We start from the raw sequence: 19,407 nt of genomic DNA, 5'->3' as shown, positions 1-19,407 counted from the left end.
GTAGCTTCTGGGAAACATAATATTCCCCTGAAGCAAAGGGAATCATCTTCAGGGGAGAGGATATGCAAGGGAGCTTTTATAATGTGAATCTATATTTTTTAGGTTATTTGGAATTTTCAAGCATATGCCATTCTGTTTACAAGATTGGGAACTACCTTGAACATTGAATAGGTGACCCAGTAGTGTTTTCTTTTGCTACGTTAAAACCGTGGGCTTTACAACATCCCCTCTGCAGCTGATTTTCAAGCTTTCATTTTGTTCAGGCTGGGGAGTGGAAAATAGTCAATTGTGCTTTCTAGTTCTTCTGTTAGCAAGATGATACAGTGTTGGATTGCAAAAAATGTGAAGGAATGGCACTCCTAAAAACTTGTTCCTGGAAGGCATTACTCTACTTTATAAAACACATTGTGTGCTTGGAATTGCGATTAAGCTGATCATGCTCCTTTAAATCCTGCCTTTTAAAAGTCTTGTTCAAGAAAAGTCACCACGATGGTGATGTGCCTGTGGGCTTGAGTACTAATAGCAACTCAATAACTTGGCTATCCCTTGGGCTGTATTTTATAGCTCTTCAGCTACACCCTGTCACTATTTACATTATACAAGCTTTTGTAAACATTTTAGCAGCATCTTATAAAAGACACATATGTGGGTATGTTGCTGTGAGGTGTCTGGATGAATATGTGCTCTGCCACTTTTGCTCAGTGAGGAGTAATCTTGTCTTTCAGTGGTGCTACAAGAACAGGATAAAACACTGATTTCCTCTTCATTTTCTTTACTCTGAAGTCTTTGTCCTCTCCTCTTCCCACCAGCCTCAAGTCATGTTCTAAATCTGTGGCACTAATTTCAGTTTGTTCTTAGGCTCAGCAGCAACTTAGTTCAACTTCAGTCAGGTCCCTTTTTGTCATGTTCAGCAGTCACAGCCTCTCATGAGAACAGGGAAAGTCACTCCAGGTGCTGAGGGATTAACATTTCCCTTGCAGAGGGGTAACCATCTCCTCCCAGAGCTCTGTGAGAAAGGTGGTGATGAATCTGGCTTTGTATGATCTGCACATGGCTCTTCTGCTGACCAGGCAGGCGGGATGGGAGTAGTCCAGCAAGATATCATGTCAGGACTTGGCACTTGCATAGGGGAAGCAATTAATAAGTGACTACTCATGTGTTCCCCAGTCCTAGCCTCTCCCTGCAGCCCCCAATTTATTAAACCAGGCCTTTTCACAAGGCATGCTTGCACTCCCTTTCCCATCTCAAAAAAATCTCCCAGCCTGTGTTCGCATGTTTCTAATGTAACCATTAAAATGTAGCCTGAAGACAGCAATAAAAACCCTGGAACGCCTTGGTGCTTTTGTGTCTTGATCAAAGTCAATGTGTGTAATCTCGTTAAGACTGCCCTCCTTCCCCCCTCCTTTTTTATGAATTTAATGGCATACAGCAGCTGGGCTCAGTGTTTAATGCTTACCAACCTGCATTGTTCTAATTAAGGTATCTCCTTTTATTTCGGGCACAAAAGAGACTCTTGTTTTTTTTAACAAGCGAGGAGCTGTGGGATAGTGTGTGTAATAATCGCTGCCGTTACCTTTCCCTGGGTATAAAGCTGGCTCCCCAGTGGGCTGGGAGGAGGGAGCCTGCGCGTGCAGCACACATGGAAAGACTTGGCTGGGGGAGAGGGGCAGCGTTTTTCTTCTGTTGTGCAATAAACAATTTGTTGGAGTTAATAGGAGTTGGAGCAGGCAGGTTGTGTCAGGCTTCCGGCCCCTTTTGAACAATCTGGAGATCTGCCATCCACGCTGGTGAGAAGTCCCCTTTCTCCTCTGTGCCTGTGCCTACATGCCCAGCCAAGATCTGATATTAACTTAGAGTGTGAGTGTGCCTGAGAGAGCAAGGATCATGTACTGAGCTGGGCCCTGGAACTGAAGGCTCAGAGCGCCTGGCAGCACTTCTGAACCTCTGCAGGGTATTGAAGACAGGGTGAAATGTGATGCTCACATGTGCCTATGGACCTAAGGTTTAAACATTTTCTAGGATACGGTATTACAATCATGTGAGCATCTGACCTGATAGTGTTTAGGGTACTGATAAGGATTGGATCTTAAAATGCTTACACTTCATGAAAATAAAATTTTTGGAATTTTGGCTCTTGATGTTCAATCCCAAATTATACCTGTTCTGTTGGTAAAGGCAAGGAAGAGACTTTTAATCACTAACTCTACAAATAATTGCTGAACTCTCTAGCTTAGGTATACTTACACTGGAGCTCAGCATGTCAACAGGTTGCAAGTTCAGGAGTTGAAACATTGACCAGAGGAGACTCCATCTCTGAAGCAAAGGCTGGGGTTGCAGAAAGGGACCCTGGAGATGCCTTAAGAGAACCAAAATCATTGAGTGATTTACCTGTGATCCCTTTTGGAAAGCCTGGAAACATGTAGGTTCTTCAAAGACAGGAGAGGAAATGGTGTTGCAGGAGCAAGACTTAGCCTGGACAGCAGCAGGTGGAGTTCCTTTCCCTGAATGTTGACAGTCCTCATGGTGGGTGTCCAACCTCAGCTGGTTATTGGACTGCAGCCCAAGTCATGGGGTGGTAGGGGATGAATCTCCCTCTGTAAGAGTCTGCCCAGTCTCCCCCTTCCCCATTAACTGAGGGGGACCCTACAGCTAATAGTGGATGAGATTTGTATTTTCCTTCTCCTGAGGAGAGTTCTCTAGCAGAAGAGATTGTCATCTGCTGCAGTGATCTGCTGGGGAGGTTTGGAGCCCCCATCCTTGGAAGTTTGTGAGAACAGGGTTGATGTGTGTCTGTTAGCAGTAATTCAGGTTGAGGTGATCTTGTCCAAGGAATGGGTCAGCAAGTTCTTGATGTTCCTCTGAACTGTAGTTGTGTGATTTCCCAGTCCCTGGTATCCTTCTTTACAAGTAAATGGAGCTGGAAACTAAGACAGGCTGTTGTTTCTTGTTGTTGTTGGGCTGAAAGAGGACAGGTTTATTTGAACAAATGCAGTTTACTGAGTTTCTCCCATCACCTGTACAAGCCAGATCCAGCATTTCCCACATGTATTTGCTGACTTCAGGCTTGTGCCTGCCTGTCTTGGGCTTATTTGAAAATGACAACTACAAGAGCAGGAAAAAATCACTTCTAAAAAGCCTTCTTCATCTCAAAATGCTTCCAGGGGATCCATCAATATATACGTGTGCTCTGCAGTTGACACATTTATATCTTTGGTAATTACTCCATCCTTAGCCTTGCCACTCTTTCTAGGCTCTAGTGCCATATATGCCATGTGGGCCAGAGTGGTTTTGTACAAAACAGCACAGATAGAGAGCAGCCCCTCTGGGTGATTCCTCAGTGCTTCAGCAACATATAGGGACCTCCTGAGGCAGCAGCTGCATGGATGCTGCACTTGAGCCTTCATGATGTTCTCTCTCTCTGGTTATTAATTAGCATTCTTCAGTTCTGGCCTCCAGCAACCAGAACTGAGGGTGGAGGGTGAGCTCCACCCTTTGAGGAGGCTTGTTGAAAGAAGTTGTTATCCTGGTGGTTTAACCCCATTACCTGACAGGTGGAGGGTACCCCACAGTGGCAGTGGAGGTCCCACTGTTTCTCTGGGAATTGCATCTGCAGAGAAGAAGCCCCACACTTGTGTGGAGGCATGGGTGGGAGAGGAGGCTGACACCTTGGTTGAGAATTGGATCTTGGCATTCAGTTCCTTTCCTGACAAGGAGCTGGCTCTTGGTTTGGGTCCCTCCTGTCATCTCTCTGCTTCGATTTTACTTTCTTTGCCCGCTCTGTTTCTTTGTCTCTTTATTCTCTGTGCCTGGTAGCGTGTTCCTCTTGGAAATTGCCCATTTTTAGACCCACGGGACAGCAGGAAGTGCCTAAATCCTTCCTTGTGAGTTTCCTTGCTTTAGCCAATTTGTAGCAGACATCATACCATTTTTTTTAAGAGTCAGTTTTAAGACAAACTACTCCAATCCTTCCTGGCACCATGTAAGCCCTAACGACTTTTCAACATCTCAGCTCTCGTTAATGCATTTTTCAAACTACTACCCCAAGTGATTAGCCTGTATTGTGGATCAATCACTTGCCAAATTTTAATTAAGAAAGGAGGAGAAAAAATAAACTCCATCCTGGTTCCAGCCCCATTTCTTTGCTTTGTACAGCCCTGGAGCAAACTTCTTGCAGCAGAGTTTTATAAACCCCTCAAAACTAGGGTTTATAATGGAAAAGCTGAGGTGGCCTTTACTCCAGCACACACAGCTATAACACATCAAGGCTTTTCCATGTAGCTATGATGAAAGGAGCAGAAGGACCTGGAAAAAAAAAAGAAAAAGAAATGGCCGACAGGTGGGACTTATTATTCCACAGCATTTTTATTTCAAGGGAAAAGTTTAGTAACCCCAGCTGGCAGGTGAGCAGTGGGGGAGCAAACGCTTTTTCATTGTGCCTGTGCCAGCATGTGTGTGTGTATACAAGCCTATGTGCCTCTCCACAAGAGAGGAAAGCTTAATCACTGGTCCAGATAAATGTTGTACACCTACACCGAAAAGTCAGATGTAAGGAACAAGGTTCTGAGCAACTTCAATCTAAAAAGTAAAAAATCAGAAATTAGTTCTGAATTTACCACACAGGCTTATGTGTGCAGAGGAGGGCAGTTTCATGTGATATAAAAGAAAAATGCATGCCCTAGTGTCCAAAGTATTAGGAGACCCAGAGCACTGGGTGCAGCATGCCACGTGCAGCCTGCACCACGTTCAGGCCAGGCTGCTGAAGGTTTCCAGGATGCCATTGTTCCCTTCAACATACCCACGCTTCAGAGCTCAAGGATGAGCCCACATGCAGGTGAAGCAGTATCCACCGCTGCCCTAAATCAATCTGTGGTCATGTAGCTTTTGCAGAAAATAGGTCAAGCCTCCATATAGTTGGGTTCTGCTTTGTGACATGGTTGAAAACTTGTCCTTGGCTATGCCTGTGCAGCTCTCAGCCTTAAGTGGGAGAGTGAATCCCCCTAAAGCCTTCAGCATGTGGTGCAGAAAGCAGATCTCTGGGACTGAGATCTCAAGGTCTGGCAAGATAAATCCAGCCATCTTCCCTTTCCCTGTAGTGTCAGGGAACTGCATACCTGACCTTTGCTGTGGAAGAGAGCAGCAAAGATGCACTTGCTTTCATCAGGCTTGTTCTGCCATCCCTGTGCGCTGAGTGCAGAGGGCTGGTGCTTAGAGTGGGCACCTGCAGCTTTGGTTCAGTGCCTTGCTGCCTCTTGCCAGTAAGCCTGTCTTAGGAAGGAGAGCATGGACACAGATGTGGGCACTTGTCACATCTGGAATGCTTAAAGTCCCCATGCACAGTTACTTCTACTTTTCAGGGCACACAGGAAAGCTTGAACAGGCAGCTGCCAGCTGCTGTCCTTGGACAACATGCTGTGAATTAATTCCTCAGCACCTCCCTGACACTTCCTTTGGGACCCCCTCCAGCTACAAACTTGGTGCCAAGAGGGCAACTAGATGCAACAGGTGCCTCCAAGGAAAAGGGAAATACATGAAACTGAGCAGAGACTCAGTTGAAACAGGATATTTCGTGGCATTTGCCTCCAGATTAGTGAGCCCCTTGGGAGTGCTGCTATGTCACCACAGTGGCAGAAGGGGCAGATGTTCAGATTTTTCTCTCATGTTTTCACCACTGCAGCAGGTTTTTACTTGAAGAGTAGAGCTTGCTGTGTCTAGTTCTGGAGACCCAAAGCTGAGGCACTGAGCATAAGCAAAGAAGCCTGTTAAATAAACAGGCTCTGCTAAAGTCCAGTGCACTCAAGTTTCCATTTCATCAGTGTTTTAAGCCTTTCCTTTGAGTTACAGGTTGCACTTCCTCCTCCCAGAACCCAGCATGCCAAATCCACTCTGTGGACCAGTGCATAGGGCTGCATGATGCATTGCACAGTGGGATGGTCCCTGCCCTGGATTGCTGAAAATCTAAACAGACACAGTGGTTGCTCCAGATAACTGGAAGGATGTGCCCACAGGCATCAGCACCAGCTTTGGGCGTGCCATCCAGACCACCAGTGGTCTGTCCTTCTTCAGGCTGCCAGCCTGTCACTGACCCTGAGAGTGTCACCCTGAGGTGTGCCCAGGGTGTTTTGGATGTCTTTTACAGACACTTCATTCTACTCTAGCTCAACAGGACTTTGTTGTGACTGGTTTAGATCAGGTGCAGGTGCCCGTGATCCCTACATGTGTTCTGTCAACAGCTGAGCCGCTGTCAAATGGCACCTGACTGTTCAGAAGTGCAAAGCTCAGGGAATGGCAGGTGTGCCAAGTCCATGACTGCAAGGAATAACGTGCAGTGGGAGCAGGGCTTTCCCACGCTGCTGTAGTTGGGAGGCTGCCTCGCAGCAGAGCCATCTTTCTGTCATTTTTCCCATCAATTGTCTTTCATATCTGCCAATCTAATGATGACCAGCTTAGGTTGACCCCGATTCTGAGGCTTATTAACACCCTCTTGCTGTCAGGCTCAGTGATAGATGGCACATCAGCCCTTGTTTTATTTCATGTAGTGTTCTGTTGGCCACCCATTACCCCACCCCAGCTCACATCAGTTTGCTGTTTCCAGCTCACCTTGGCAGAAGAGACTCATCTCTGCAGTATCTGTGTGAGCTAGGGAGGACAGGACAGAGGGTTCCTTCATGCCAGCAGCTCTTAGGCTTTTGCAGGATGGATGAGGCAGTGTCCCATTGTGCTACCCTGAAAGGGATGGTCCAAACCCCCCATGAACCAGCTCAGTCATCCCTGCTGAAAACTTAACTTGTTCCAGCTGGGTTGATTTTCTGCCTGTTCAGTCACCTGAACTCGTTCATCAAGGGCTGCAGGGGAGCAAGGGAAACAAAAAGGAGCAGATCTCCCTGGAAACCAGTGGTGACAATGGTGCTGAGTTGGGTGATGCAGCTTGGCTCTGGGTTTCAGCCCTCTGCAGAGCTCCTGCTTGTCCAGCTGCCTCATGCCAGGGACTGGAGAAGGACAAGGGGCTGGCAGGACAGGCAAGGAAGGCAAGGACTCCCCCTTCACACATCTTGTGCTTGTTGTTGGAGGCCATGGCCCTGCCTGGAGGGTCTTACTGCTCCTGCAATCCCAGGCCAAGGGCAGAGATGTCCTTCACACTCTCACACTGTGCATCTCATCTGCTGGTTGCAGGGTGCCAAGAAGCTCTGTCCTCAGTGTAACACCATCACGTCTCCTGGAGACCTTCGGCGCATCTACTTATGAAGGACCCAGCAGGAGGGCAGGACCCAGCTACTCGGCTCAGCTCATCACACCCAGGGGGAGAAGAACGACCACAACAAAAAAAAGACGTTTTAAAATTTAAAGAAAAAACAAACCAGAGACTCCAGACATGGACTCGAGGATACAGGAGCAGTGGGGAGCCTCAGCTGCCAGGTCCCGCAGTTTGAGACCTCCTTCAGCATCTGCAGTGGGCAAAACCAAATCCTTTGTTGTGAAGCCCCCTTTTTTAAAACCAGTGTTCCCCATCACCCATCCCCTGGAGCTGGCTTTGCATTGTGGATGGCTCGTGAGCCCTCCTTTGGACTGTGTTGTTGACCACTCTGCCCCCGGGAGACTGGGGAAGGGACCCTTCACAGAAAGATGTTCAATAACTTGTAACTTGTGTTCCTTGATCAGTTTTTGTTTTTATTTGTTTTGGTTTGATTTTTTTTTTTTGTTTGGTTCTGTTTTGGTTTTTTGTGGTGTTCTAGTGATGACTAAAAGGTTTAAAGAAAAAAAAAAAACACACCCAGGCAGAAATGAAGCACATGTAATATAGATTATATATGTTTACAATGTTGTGTATAAATGGGATAGACTCAAACATTACATACTAATAAGTTTCCCTTTCTTTTCTTTGGGTTGTATTTTTTTTAAAGAAGAAAAAAAAATGAGCAGAGAACATTAAACCCATATTTTTCTTGGTTCAGCAAAGTTTTGGCATTAAAGTCATTAGTTTAAAAAAAGTATATATATACATATATATAATATAAATGGTTTAATGTTCTGTGGTGTATATTTCCTCATTCAGATATGAAGTTAACAGCTTTTAGTAATGGCTGTAGTATTGCCCATAACTTACAGAACTTATGGGGAGTAGAGGAGGTGGATTTTTGTCATTAGTTGTAGCTAATGGGGCTATTTATAATAGAATCGTTATCCCCGGAAAGACACAGCTTTTAGCTCCTCACCGGGGGGCCAGGCAGGACAGGGGGAATCTGGCTCAGCCCCCTTTGTCTTTCCCAGCTGGGGAAGGAGTAAATGGTGGGGAGCTGGAAGGAGGGAGTCTGTCAGAGCACTGCCCCCTCCCCTGGCTGGGAGTGCCTGCTCGAGGGTCCAGCTGATGCCTGTGCTCCTCCAGGCCACTGCCCCTTCCCCTGCCCTGCCTGGCTTTGCTTTCCTCCTTGGGCAGCATTTCCTGGCTGAGCATGCCTGGGCTGCTCAGGATGGTGCTGAGGCAGGACACTGGGATGGCAGGGGACGGGATGGTCCTGCTGGTGGCTTTGCCTAGAGACACTCAGCCAGTTCCCTTGGCTGCCTGGCAGAGCCAGCCCTGCCCTGCTCTCACTTCCCCCAGCTCCCACTTTCCTGCAGCCTGCGTTTTCCCTAAGAGGTTTTGGCACTAGGGCAGAGAGCCAAGCCAGCCTTGTCTCATCCCCACTTGCCACTCCCGGTGGCACTCTCACCTGGATCCAGAGGTCCCCTGCAGTTCCTCATGCTTATCCCTGTCTCCCATATCCTCAGCCTTAACCAAAGCTGCCATCTGGCCTGTTTTTTTGTTCTTTCTTTTATTGTCAGGATCCAAGAAACAGATACTGACCCACTTCCCAAGGCCTTGGGACTTCTCCCAGCTCCACACTCTGTATCCCTGCCATGGCTTCCTGGGCACTTGTGGGGTGCCAGCTCCCCTCAGCCAGAAGACAGGGAGATGGGAAAGCTCATCTGCCCCACTCCTTTCCAAACAGATCCCACCTGGCAGCACAACACAGCTGGGGCATTTTAAGACAGTCTGGAAAAAGCAGTGGATGAGGGGTTGGGAGCCGGGAGCCCAGCGCTGCTGGGGTGTTTCCAGAGAGGGAAGGGCTGGGTAAGCAGAATGTGTGGGGAGTGTGACAGTCCCACTACTGCTTCCCCACCCTGAGCTTTTTTGCAGAGAACAGCTGCAGCCTTGGCATCTCCTGACTGATTTCAGAAGGATCCCACTGCACCGAAAAAAAAACCCAAATGAAATTGAAGGAGCTGTTATTTCATAAACATCTCATCAAAAGGTGACAATTCCTAATTGGGAGTTTCCCTTGTGCCCAAGCTCATATCTGTGTGTTGCCTCTGAGACCAGAGAGCTGCAGCTGCTCTGTGCCAGCAGAGCTCCTGGGAGCCAGAGGAAGCCAGGGCACCCCAGAGGGTCTTGCCTTCACAGGGGGACTGCAGGCAGCCAGCAGCACAAGGCAGGGGAAGGGCAGGCGTGCACAGCTCAAGCTGGATTTGTAAAGGGAGAAAACCTTGCAGGGCACATGGCTCAGCTGGGAGTGTGCTGGTGTTAAGGTCTCGGAGAGGGTGCAGCCAGGTGGGTTGAGAGACAGCCAGGAAGGGCAAGAGGGTAGGAGGCCCCTACCCAGCCCTTCCTTGGAAATAGCCTAGCTCCCTCCCAGGGCCTTTCTGGCAGGTGTTGTGGACCAGCCGTGTGCTTTATGTACGTATGTGTAAAACCATATGTAAGTAGTCATTGGTTCTTTGCTTTGGGGTTTATTTTTGGTAAATTTGTTTTGTTTAAATTGTAAAGCCATCCCCTGTTTTCAAAGGGGAAGCTGCAGGGGGAAGGCTGGGGAGAGAGGCATCCCAGTTTGTAACAGGCATCTGCCACTTCCCCTCTTCTGTAATGAGTTTAAATGATTAAAAAAAAAAAAAAGTGAAATATCAGAGTTAACTATCTTTGCCCAAAGAATCCCAGTTGCACAAAGCGATATTCCGGTGTGTCAATGATTGTGTGTCAGTGTATACTATACAAAGAGGTACTTGTCACTCCCGTTTGTAAACTACATTTGACATTAATTAAACGAGTATAAATCTTCTTGGGTGCTTTCTGCTTCTCTGTGTTTCCTTTTGCAGGCGAGAGGCAGCAGAGACACCCCCCACACGCCGCAGCCCCTGGATGTGAGTAGTGTCCCAGAGGGGAGTCCTGGTCCTGTTTGGGATGCAGGGACAGATGCAGGGGGATGCTGGGACGTGCACCAGACCCCACCACGGGTGGGTTCCCCCAACTGGTCCCCCCACAGAGCCAGGAGGGCAGGGCGAAGGGCACCCCTCAGGGGACACCCCCCTAATGAAGTCTCATCGGCTGCGTTAGGTGGGGGCAGGAGACGCCCAGCCCCAACAGATCTATACATCCTGCATTAGGGGCCTCCAGTGCAGGGTAGGGTTACCCCGACCCAGGGACTGGGAGGCTGCTGGGCCGGGGGGGCAGAGGTCGGGTTCCCCCCGGCACGCGGCTGGCGCCGACGCTTTTGGTTTACAAACATTTTGCAGATGGGTCAATGGGCTGTTTTCAAACCCCTCCTCATGGCTGTGTCCCCCAGGGAAGGGGTGCTGGGGGTCCCCAGGCTGGTGGGAGGAGGCAGTAAGGATGGATGTCAGGGACCTCTTTCCATCTGTTGTGGCAGGGATAGGGAAAGGGTGGGATTTGGCCACTTTTTTGGCTGGAGAGGAGCAGTGAAGCGTCTCAGCCCCTCTCCCATCCCCTTCCAGCCCAAAGGTGGCCTGAGGCCAGGGCGAAGGGCAGAAACCCCCCTCCCTCTCCACCTACCCCACAGCAGGCTGCTAATATTTTATTTAAAATATCTTTAGGAAGCGGAGGAGCGTGATGTATCGGATATATTGAGAAAATGCTAATGTGTAATAGCGTGTGTCAGGGGCCTCGTTCATCACCCCTCGCCGCCTTCTGGGGGATCCATATCTAATTAACAGTAATGAATGAGGGAGCCCACCTAATGACAGCCCGCCAGTTTGTTATGGAAATGAGGCAATCCCATTAGGCAAAACACTTAATTAAACAAACTGCTCCGAGTGTAGGCCAGTGCAAGATGGGCACAGGCCCTTTAGGGAACAAGGGGGGCCCTGGTACCCAGCCCTCCACATGCCAGGCTGGGGGCAAAGAGGCTGCTACAGCCACTAGAGCTGGGTGCCCACAGTCAACTGCTGCAGCAGGGGCCTGGGGAAGCTGAGAGGGATCCACCTGGGGGGTCCCAGCTGGGGAGGGGGCAGCAGGGCAGTTCACATCTCCCTCTTGTCCCTCTCCTTCAGTGGGCTCAGAGGCAGCAGAGGCCAAACACAGATTTCCAATCAAACGGGTGTACTTGGCTCCTGCTCTATTGACACTGAAGCAAGAAGGGCTCAAGGTTAATTCCTTATCAATACCCTATTGTCAGCTCATCCATCATTCCACGGGGGCAGGGCTGCCCAAGCTCTCCCTGCCCCAGCCCCCGTAGGTTCGGGAGGGTGACTGAAGGATGCTGTGCCCACCTCTGCTCATCCCAGCCGTGCCCACATATCCTGTCTCTGATGGTGCTGGGGTGCACTTGCAGCCATATGAGGATGCAGAAATGGGAGGGCATCAAATTCAAAGGGAAGGGGATTGAGGAATGCTCATGGCCCAGGCTGGGTGAAGGAGCTGTGCGGGTGTGCTGGACACGGGGGCATTAGGAGACAGGTGGTGGCTGTGGCCCCCATTTGTGCTGTCCTGTTTCCTAATTGCATCCCCAGCCCCCAGCCCTGTGTGCTGGGAGGTCCTGCCAGCCTTTTCAGAAGAGCAGCACTAAGCTCAGCTCCTTTCCCAGGGCTTGGCGACTACAGGGAACCCAAGGGAGCTCCAGAGTCCTGATACGTGGAGCTCCCAGAAGTTGGACCATGGTCTGCTTGATCACACTATTACAGAGATCGATTTAAAAAACAGATAGCCTTCCCTGGGTGATGGAGAAGGATGTGCTATGACCTGGTCTGCTGAGGTGAGAAGGGCAGGAAAGCTATTCCTGCTGCTAGACTTTTGGTTTTATCAGTTAAAGCTGAGGAATGGGATCTAGTACAAATTCCAGAGGCAGGCAGCTGTAGGAAGAGATGTTGTTCTGTATTAACTCACATCTCCAGTTTTTGTCATCGGAGTTAGTTCTTGCTGGTCTTTTTCCTTGCCCCAAGAGGAGCCCTTTTGCAGGAGATGCTCTCAGGCACTCAGAAGCGCTGGGCTGAGCTGTGCTGTTGGGGTCTTCGCCAGGATGTGCTCAGCTGCCGCCTAGACCAGAAATCTCTCCATGCGGGAAAGAGGGGTCCTGCTGCCATCTCGTGGAGCTGTTCCCGCCCGGCACGGGGCTCCCGCGGGGTCTGCTCAGCCGCCTCTGCCAGCTCCCCCACGGGCAAGGGAGACCCGCCTCCCTCCTTCACTTTTTGGGATGCAGCACGGGGTTGCATTGCTCTGTCCCGTCCATTCCCACTTTTCCATCAATGGCAGAGCTCCATGCATATGCCTGCAGTATCCCAACATGCATGAAAATGTGACCTCAGCCCACACACCTTAAAAACACCTTTATGAGGTGTGGGCACAGGTCAGTTCCCACCCGGGAGCCTAATTTGAATTACTCACGCTGCAAGATGTTCCCCCAGCTCCAAACCTGAGCCCTGGCTGGCTGGATCCTGCCCCTGGCTTGCCCAGTTCCCCACCACAGCCTCCCCCAGTGCCACAGGGAGCTCTGGCTGCACAGACACGCTCTCAGCCCTGTCAGGAGCAGCTGAGCGCTCAGCCCAGCCACACGGACCACCCTGACCACTAAGTGGCTTTTTTTGTTTTTCAAAACCGCCCTGTAACATCACCACTGCCTGGGGAGAGAAGGCAGCACGGGGGAGCAAGCCAGGAGTCAGTTCCCTCACAGGAAACACTCAAATAGATTTTGTTACTGAGGGAAAGTTAATTTTGCTTTACCACAACTGTGGTAGCCAGCTGTGAGCATCCTCCTCTCCCACCACTGTTGGTGTTCCACCCACACTGTGCCACAGTCTGCACATGAGGGCTGGACTGCAGGAAAACAAGCTCTGGGCCACATCCCACTCCCTACCCTCGAGCCAAGCCCAGGGATGCTGCATTTTTTCCTCCCAATGAACAGATCTGCAGTGCCCCTCCTCCCCGTAGCTCATCTCAGAGATTTACCTGGATTTGCCAAGATATCACAACCTTTGGGCTTTCAGTGTTCAGGCTGAAGCTCTTTAGGAACACCGGCTGCGCCAAACCGTGACAGTTTAGCAAGGATTAAGGGTCTGAGGCTGGGTTTTTGTAAATCCAGTAGTGCTTGGATCAGTTCTCAGCCATGTGCCTTCAGGCTCCAAGTTATTAACCTTCTGTTTCAAATAAGCCACAGGAATACGGAGGGCAGGAAGGCGGGGGCACACGCAGTACAGGAAAGCAGAGGCCAGCGTATCACACAGCACTCACAGTCAGAATTAAAACTTGCTGGGACTCAGAAAACAAAACCCACTCAGAAGACTGGTGCTGTAAATCACTGGCTTGCCCGAGATCATCCTGCTCTCAGAGAGCACCTGAATTTCAAGTCACTTTTGCACAGGAAATGCCTGTGAGCACATTCCTCTTGGCAAAGTTCAGGACACCTCTGAGTGCAAGCTCCAGCAGGCACCACCCGCTCCCTGCCTGCTGCCCTGGGAAGTGGGGAAGCAGGGCTGAGCTGGGGAAGTGGTAACGCCGTGGTGGAGAGGTGAAAGTGAGGAAGGAAGGTGCAGCTGACATGTGAGGCTTTTCCCAGAGGAAGCCTCACCATCCTGTCAGGCAGGGGCAGAGGATTTAGCTCCAGCTCCTGCCAGCCATGTTCTGTAACAGCCCGAGTCCTTAAACAGGAGAAGTTCAACACCCACAGCAATAAACAGGAACAGCAGATTCCCAGGAACAACTGTATTAATTCAGAGGCATCTATTATGGAGTGTTTAACTGATCTGTAAATACTGAACCTGTAGAAACCAGCATGAGGGCAAGTGCTGGTTAAATAATTTTATCACCTCTGTTCTCCAAGAGTGTTCACAGTGCCACAAACAGGCTGGATGCTGAGAAGCCCCAGCCCAGATCTCTGAAAAGGCAGATGAACACATCACAGCTCAGGAGTTACAGCAGTGACAGCACAAACCAGGGGCCTGCTTTAAAAAGCTGGGAGATCTCTGATGGGCTTTCTGGAGATAGGGGACCATGCCTGGATTTGACAGGTCCAAACCCTAGAAACAAGAATTTCTCCATGAAAAGGGGATGGCTGAAGGCTCTTAGCACAGAGCAGCCCTCACACCCCATTGTCACAGTGGGAGCTGGAACTGGGATCACACCTACAGAAGATTGGGTCCCGAGCAACAAGTTCCTGTGCCTGGAGACAGTTTTCACTTTTAAAAAATAAAAACCAAACCAGGTCATCAGGCCCTTTTCAGTTAATTCTCACTTATCCCATATACAGTCCAACCCTCCCTCTAAAACCATGCCCATCAGGGGATTATTCTGCTCTAAATGAGCATTGTCACAACAGTCTGCTACAAACCAGCTGTATGGTCACCACTGCCACTCACCCTGTGCTTTCACTTCTGTGAGGTGTTACAGTTCTTGTGTTAAGCTTCCAAATTATTTTACTGCTTCCCAAGGACTTCCCCCTCTACATTTCAATCCAGAACAGCAGGAGTTTTGTAATTGTGGATGACAGCACTCCAAGGGTGGGCAGGAGCAGCACAGCCACCCATTGGCAGAACCTTTTGCAAAACTCCTCCTGCTTTTTAAGTGCCTACCTCTTTAGAGCAGTTCCTTGTTCAAGCAGGCCCATGTCACAGCCCTCCAGAGCTTCTTCCTGGCAATTTAAAGTTGGCTAAACTTGTTCACCATGTTATTAATTAGCTTGCTGTACTGTGACATAGCATAAACATATCAGCAGGCTCTCCTCTGCCTTTATCCCCACTTCTCCCCCAAATAAACAATAAAACCTAAACACAAACATGAAGTACAGTGCAATGAGATACTTTTTCACTAGGTGGAAGGAATTCATTTCTTGTACACATTGCATGGACTGCAAAGACTGATCATCTGAAGAGAATATTATGGACAAGAACATCATATTTCATGGTCATTTGTAGGCTGGAGATGATTTAACAGATGTCCAGTATAAAGCATAGCTCCAAGAGACAGTTCATTTTCTTCTGCAATTCCACCTTTCTATTTCTGCGGTCTGGCACAGCTGTAATCCAAAAATTTCCCTGAATATCCAGATGCAAAATATAGGCTGCTTCAAGACATACAATTAACAACTAAGTAGCTCTCCAAGAAAGCAAAACTACTCAGTAGAACACACAAAAGACTGGAAGGAAGAGAAACAAAACACTAAACACATTCAAAAATGTTAGCTTAAGCCTCTGGGTTGAAGAACACAAAAGTTATCACAAACATCTGAGCTCCCACCAAGGATCAGAGAGCTTTGACTGTTTGATCTGGGCTGTTTAATGGAACCATGGATGACAGTCTGGTCATACTGCCCTACACACACCTTTGCCTGGTCTTACACTTGGTTTCAGGGCCTGGTCTCCAGCAAGGAGAGTACAACAAGAGCTGGGATGCACTGAGAAAAGCAAAGAGTCCTGCAAACTTGGCTCTGTTTGCTCATCGCAAGATAAAAGAAATGGCAGAGAGAAAAAAAAAACTACAAAACAACAAAGACATGGAAGAGCTGTATTGTAAAATAAATTCAAGCAACAGAACATAGACATTGGACATCAGGGACAAGGAGACAACATGGAGAGCAGAGAACAAGAAAAGACAGGAGGACAGACATAATACTCAGTGTAAGATTCTGATCTGTGACACCTTGGCAGAGCACATCAACATGAACCATGACAGGATTTCACCTTCAGGACTTTAAATTAATCCATATCTACTTTCTGCTCTAACGTGGCTGGTCCAAAGGCCGGGCTGGAGGCTTTCAGACTTGTAGATGGTAGGGAAAAAAAAAACAAACCAAAGAAGAAGCCTTAACTTTCCTCACTTCAAAGACACAAAAGCAAAGGAGGTGACATTTCCCACAGGAGCTGAGCAAGGAGAGGCAAACACTGGAGGCCATTAGAGCACTAAGGAGGGGAGGCCCCGACACAGTCAGACAGGAAGGTCGTGCAGAGGCTGCGGTAATGGGTGGGGTACACCCGCATGTGGCTGACGTGAGGCGAATCTGAGAAGTCCACAGCTTTGACGGGAACACCGAGCTGCTGCCGGGCACTGGCCATGAGCTGAACCTCGCTGGCCTTGATGATGAGATCAGCCTGGGAGTAGAGGTAGAGCTCGGGCCAGCGCGAGGGCGCCTTCAGCAGGGCGTCGTAGTGGCTCTCGTGGACGAAGCGGGTCAGGGGGTACAGCAGGATCCGCAGCACCACGGCCGTGCTGGCAAAAGTGAACAGCAGGAAATACTTGAGCAGCACGTTCATGGAGACCAGGACGGTAGCCAGGGCACGAAGGGCTCCTCGCAAGTTTCTTCTGCCAGGGGCGCTGTCGAAAATGGTGCCGGCTACTCTGAGGCTCTGAAACGGCGTGTGGGTGTGCAGCGCCTCGATGATGTAACGGTACAGCATGACACCACCGTTGCTGAAAACGTGGAAAAGAACCGGTCTGCTCTCAACACTGTAGTCAAAGAGCAGCTCCAGGAGTTGCCTGGCTGGGGTCTGCAGGGATCTGATGCCAAAGGACTCGGAGAAGAATATCATCCTCCATGGAGCTGTGTAACGGATGACCGTGCACCCCTAAGAACAACAGAAAGAGACCCCACACTCATTTCAGCTGTGCTGCAAATTACAGAGAGTAGGCAAGCAGCAGTACAAAGAACATGAAAATTTGGGACAGGTTTCCAACAGAAACCACAGGGCCAGAAGGAAGTCTTTAGTGTCAGCAGCAAGGCACTGACATGAATATAGATTACATTAATCATCATAGCACAGAGTATTATGAAAAGGCCTCTGCAATGTCTGAGATCCTTTCAAATCTTGTGCTAACTGGCACAGCCCCTGGGGACACTGCCACCCATTTTTATGGGTGTTAATCCTCACTCAGGAGAAGGAAACCATCTCCCTGATTCACAGACCTTCAGCATCAGCCATTTTGGTAAGACGAGCCTGCTCTGGTTCACATTCAGCTCATCACACTGAAGCAAATGTAAGAAGAAAGAGGAACTCCTCCTCTCCTTGGGTGCACGTGTTTGCAGCTGTCTCTAAGACTCACCATCAACATGATTTTTGTAGACCTTCCCAAAACACTCCAGCTGTGCAAAGAAAGAGCTCTGGCTCAAGGACTCAGAACTCCTGAGCAGCTGCCTTCACACTTAAGTTCCTTACATTTAGGTACAGACTTGGAAACAGGATCTTGGAGGAGTTTCAAAACAGAGCAGATGGAACTACATTTATAAATGCTTTAGACCTTTTCTATCACCTGAGCTCACTGACAAGCACAAAGCAAAGCCTCCCTAAACAGTGAATGACTAAGAAGAGGATACCAAGTTCTCAAATCAAAGCCTTCTCTACAATCTTGCCATGGTTACAGCCACTTCCTCTTAGTGAGCTAAGAAAGCCCATCCTCTCCTTTCCCATTTCTATGATCTTTCAGAGAGAAAAGCATTTCCAAGAAGCTGTCACGCTGCCCTGTAACGTGCTCCTCATCCTCTCAGCAGCATCTTAAAGCCACTTAACCACTAATTCTTCACTAGATCAAGCCAATTAATGACTCCTGCCCTGGATTACACATTAACAATATACTTGTTAATGTACAAACTTTACCACCTATAGTTGGAACTATGCAAGATTCCCTGTATGCTGACCAAGAAAAAATAAAATCTAATGATTCACTGGGTCCCCATGCTAGAAGCTGGGGTCATTCCAGTAAAATACAGTATTAGAAAGAAAAATATCATAACTTAGGGAACTGGCAGTAGGACAGATATCTCTAGTTAAAACACAAGGAATTCCTAGTGAGCAGCTATGACTATCACAGGATGCCTGTTTCACAGACAGGATAAAATTAATTTGGCTTGCAACATTTAGATGAATCATTTTCACAGGAAGGAAGAGCCAAAGGCATGACAGATGCCAATGTGTTCTGTCAGTTCCCACCCCAGCCTCACCACGTCTGTGCTGTGGCCTAACAGCAAGCAGTAAACACAGAATCCTTCCCTGCATGTTTACTTGTTTGGAAAACTAACACGGTTCACGTCATTCCTGAATAATCCCACAACTTTAAAAGCCTTAAGATACTTCAGCGAGTCACACAGCAGCTGAAAGCTTCTCCAAGGCAGCATTTCTGTCTTAGCTGCACACACAAAGGTGACATCAGCAGCTGTTAGATAACACGGCCCGGGCTGTGAGGGACAAGGAGCTTTCAATGACAGGAGAGCTCTCACTCGCTCCCCAGGAGCGAGACCGAGAGGCTGCAGAGGGGCTTTACCAACATGCAAAAATGAGGCCGTTTCACAGTACGACAGTGTCATGAAGACACAGACAGGCCACTCACCTTCTGGCTGTAGATTGCGCTGTATTTGGCCAGGTATTTGTCCTGGCAGCCGGCCCAGCCCAGGAGGATCACCACAGGCCGGCCCTCGGCAGGCCCCCTGTCTGCGCTGCCTCCTGCAACAGAGCGCGAGTGTCACAGAGCCGCCTCCCGCCTGCCCTCCCGTCAGAGCGTGCAGCAGCGGGCCTGCTACTGAAGTGTAAAGGCAAGAGTGAAGCAAGTGTAAGCCTGACTGCGCGGTCAGTTACGAGTATTGCCTCACGCCGTTTCACGGCGCAGCTTCGGCCCCTGCAGCCGAACAGACCCCTGCGGGGGGCCAGACCGCTCCTCCCGGCGAGACAGCAGCAGCTGCTGCCACTGCCAGGGGGAGCAGGGAAGCGTCCTGCCCCGTCCTCCAGGGACTGCCAGACACCTGCTGCAGCACCACTGCCGCACGGCTCCTCCTCCCACACCCAGCGCGCTCGCCCCTTCCCCGCCCGCAGAGGCCCCCCTGTCCCCGCTGTCCTGGTGTCCCCGGTCCCGCTCGCCTCCGCACCGCGGGCCTGTCCCGGCTCCAGCTCCACCACGGCCCCCCTCAGCCCGCGGGTGCCCATGGCCGCGCTCCGCGCACCGGCCGCCGCTTCCGCCCCCCCGGAAGCTCCGCCCACCTCCCTCCCTGCAGCCAATGGGAAGGGAAAGCGCCCACCCCGCCTCACCGTTCGCTCCGCCCCCTGCCCGCCTCCCACTTCCTTAGCAACGCGCCCTTAGCAGCGGCCCAACGCCCCGCCCGCTGGCCACCCATTGGGCAGGGGGAGAAAGTCTGGCAGCGATTGGTTCAGCCGCGCGTCAGTCATTGTGCG

The 19,407-nt window shown here is 49.8% G+C and overlaps 2 protein-coding genes across 8 annotated transcripts in view; one reads left to right on the top strand and one right to left on the bottom strand.

Annotated features, from left to right (window-relative positions):
* Window positions 1–10,087, top strand: part of RNF220 (ring finger protein 220) — a 217,863-nt gene extending 207,776 nt beyond the window's left edge. For all 6 annotated transcript variants that reach the window (XM_041421455.1, XM_041421457.1, XM_041421460.1 and 3 more), the window contains one exon: window positions 7,171–10,087. In XM_041421455.1, the coding sequence (XP_041277389.1) occupies window positions 7,171–7,242 (72 nt within the window). In that variant the 3' untranslated portion in view covers window positions 7,243–10,087. The remainder of the gene's footprint in view (window positions 1–7,170) is intronic.
* Window positions 10,088–15,051: 4,964 nt separating this feature from the next.
* On the bottom strand, window positions 15,052–19,204 carry TMEM53 (transmembrane protein 53). 2 transcript variants are annotated; one of them, XM_041421762.1, is made up of 3 exons: window positions 19,104–19,204; window positions 18,572–18,684; window positions 15,052–16,815 (listed from the first exon to the last, which is right to left on the bottom strand). In XM_041421762.1, the coding sequence occupies exons 1-3, from the start codon at window positions 19,159–19,161 to the stop codon at window positions 16,153–16,155; spliced, it is 834 nt and encodes a 277-aa protein (XP_041277696.1). In that variant the 5' UTR covers window positions 19,162–19,204; the 3' UTR covers window positions 15,052–16,152. The 2 variants fall into 2 exon arrangements, with proteins under 2 accessions (XP_041277696.1, XP_041277697.1); XM_041421763.1 differs by having other exon boundaries at window positions 19,096–19,199.
* Window positions 19,205–19,407: the final 203 nt, after the last annotated feature.

This window comes from Onychostruthus taczanowskii, unplaced genomic scaffold, assembly GCF_017590055.1.
Source record: "Onychostruthus taczanowskii isolate IOZ18803 unplaced genomic scaffold, ASM1759005v1 scaffold7, whole genome shotgun sequence".
NCBI lineage: Eukaryota > Metazoa > Chordata > Aves > Passeriformes > Passeridae > Onychostruthus > Onychostruthus taczanowskii.
Note: the sequence above shows the minus strand (reverse complement) of the source record. Positions and strands in the feature narration are given on the sequence as shown.

Bases quoted from the DNA above. Each gene is read 5' to 3' on its own strand.
- TMEM53 (XM_041421762.1), bottom strand. From the start codon at position 19,161: ATGGGCACCCGCGGGCTGAGGGGGGCCGTGGTGGAGCTGGAGCCGGGA. The intron at 18,685-19,103 runs GTGCGGAGGCGA...GCTCTGTTGCAG, and splicing joins GGAGCCGGGACAGGCCCGCG to GAGGCAGCGCAGACAGGGGG. The intron at 16,816-18,571 runs GTGAGTGGCCTG...TGTTGTTCTTAG, and splicing joins GCGCAATCTACAGCCAGAAG to GGGTGCACGGTCATCCGTTA.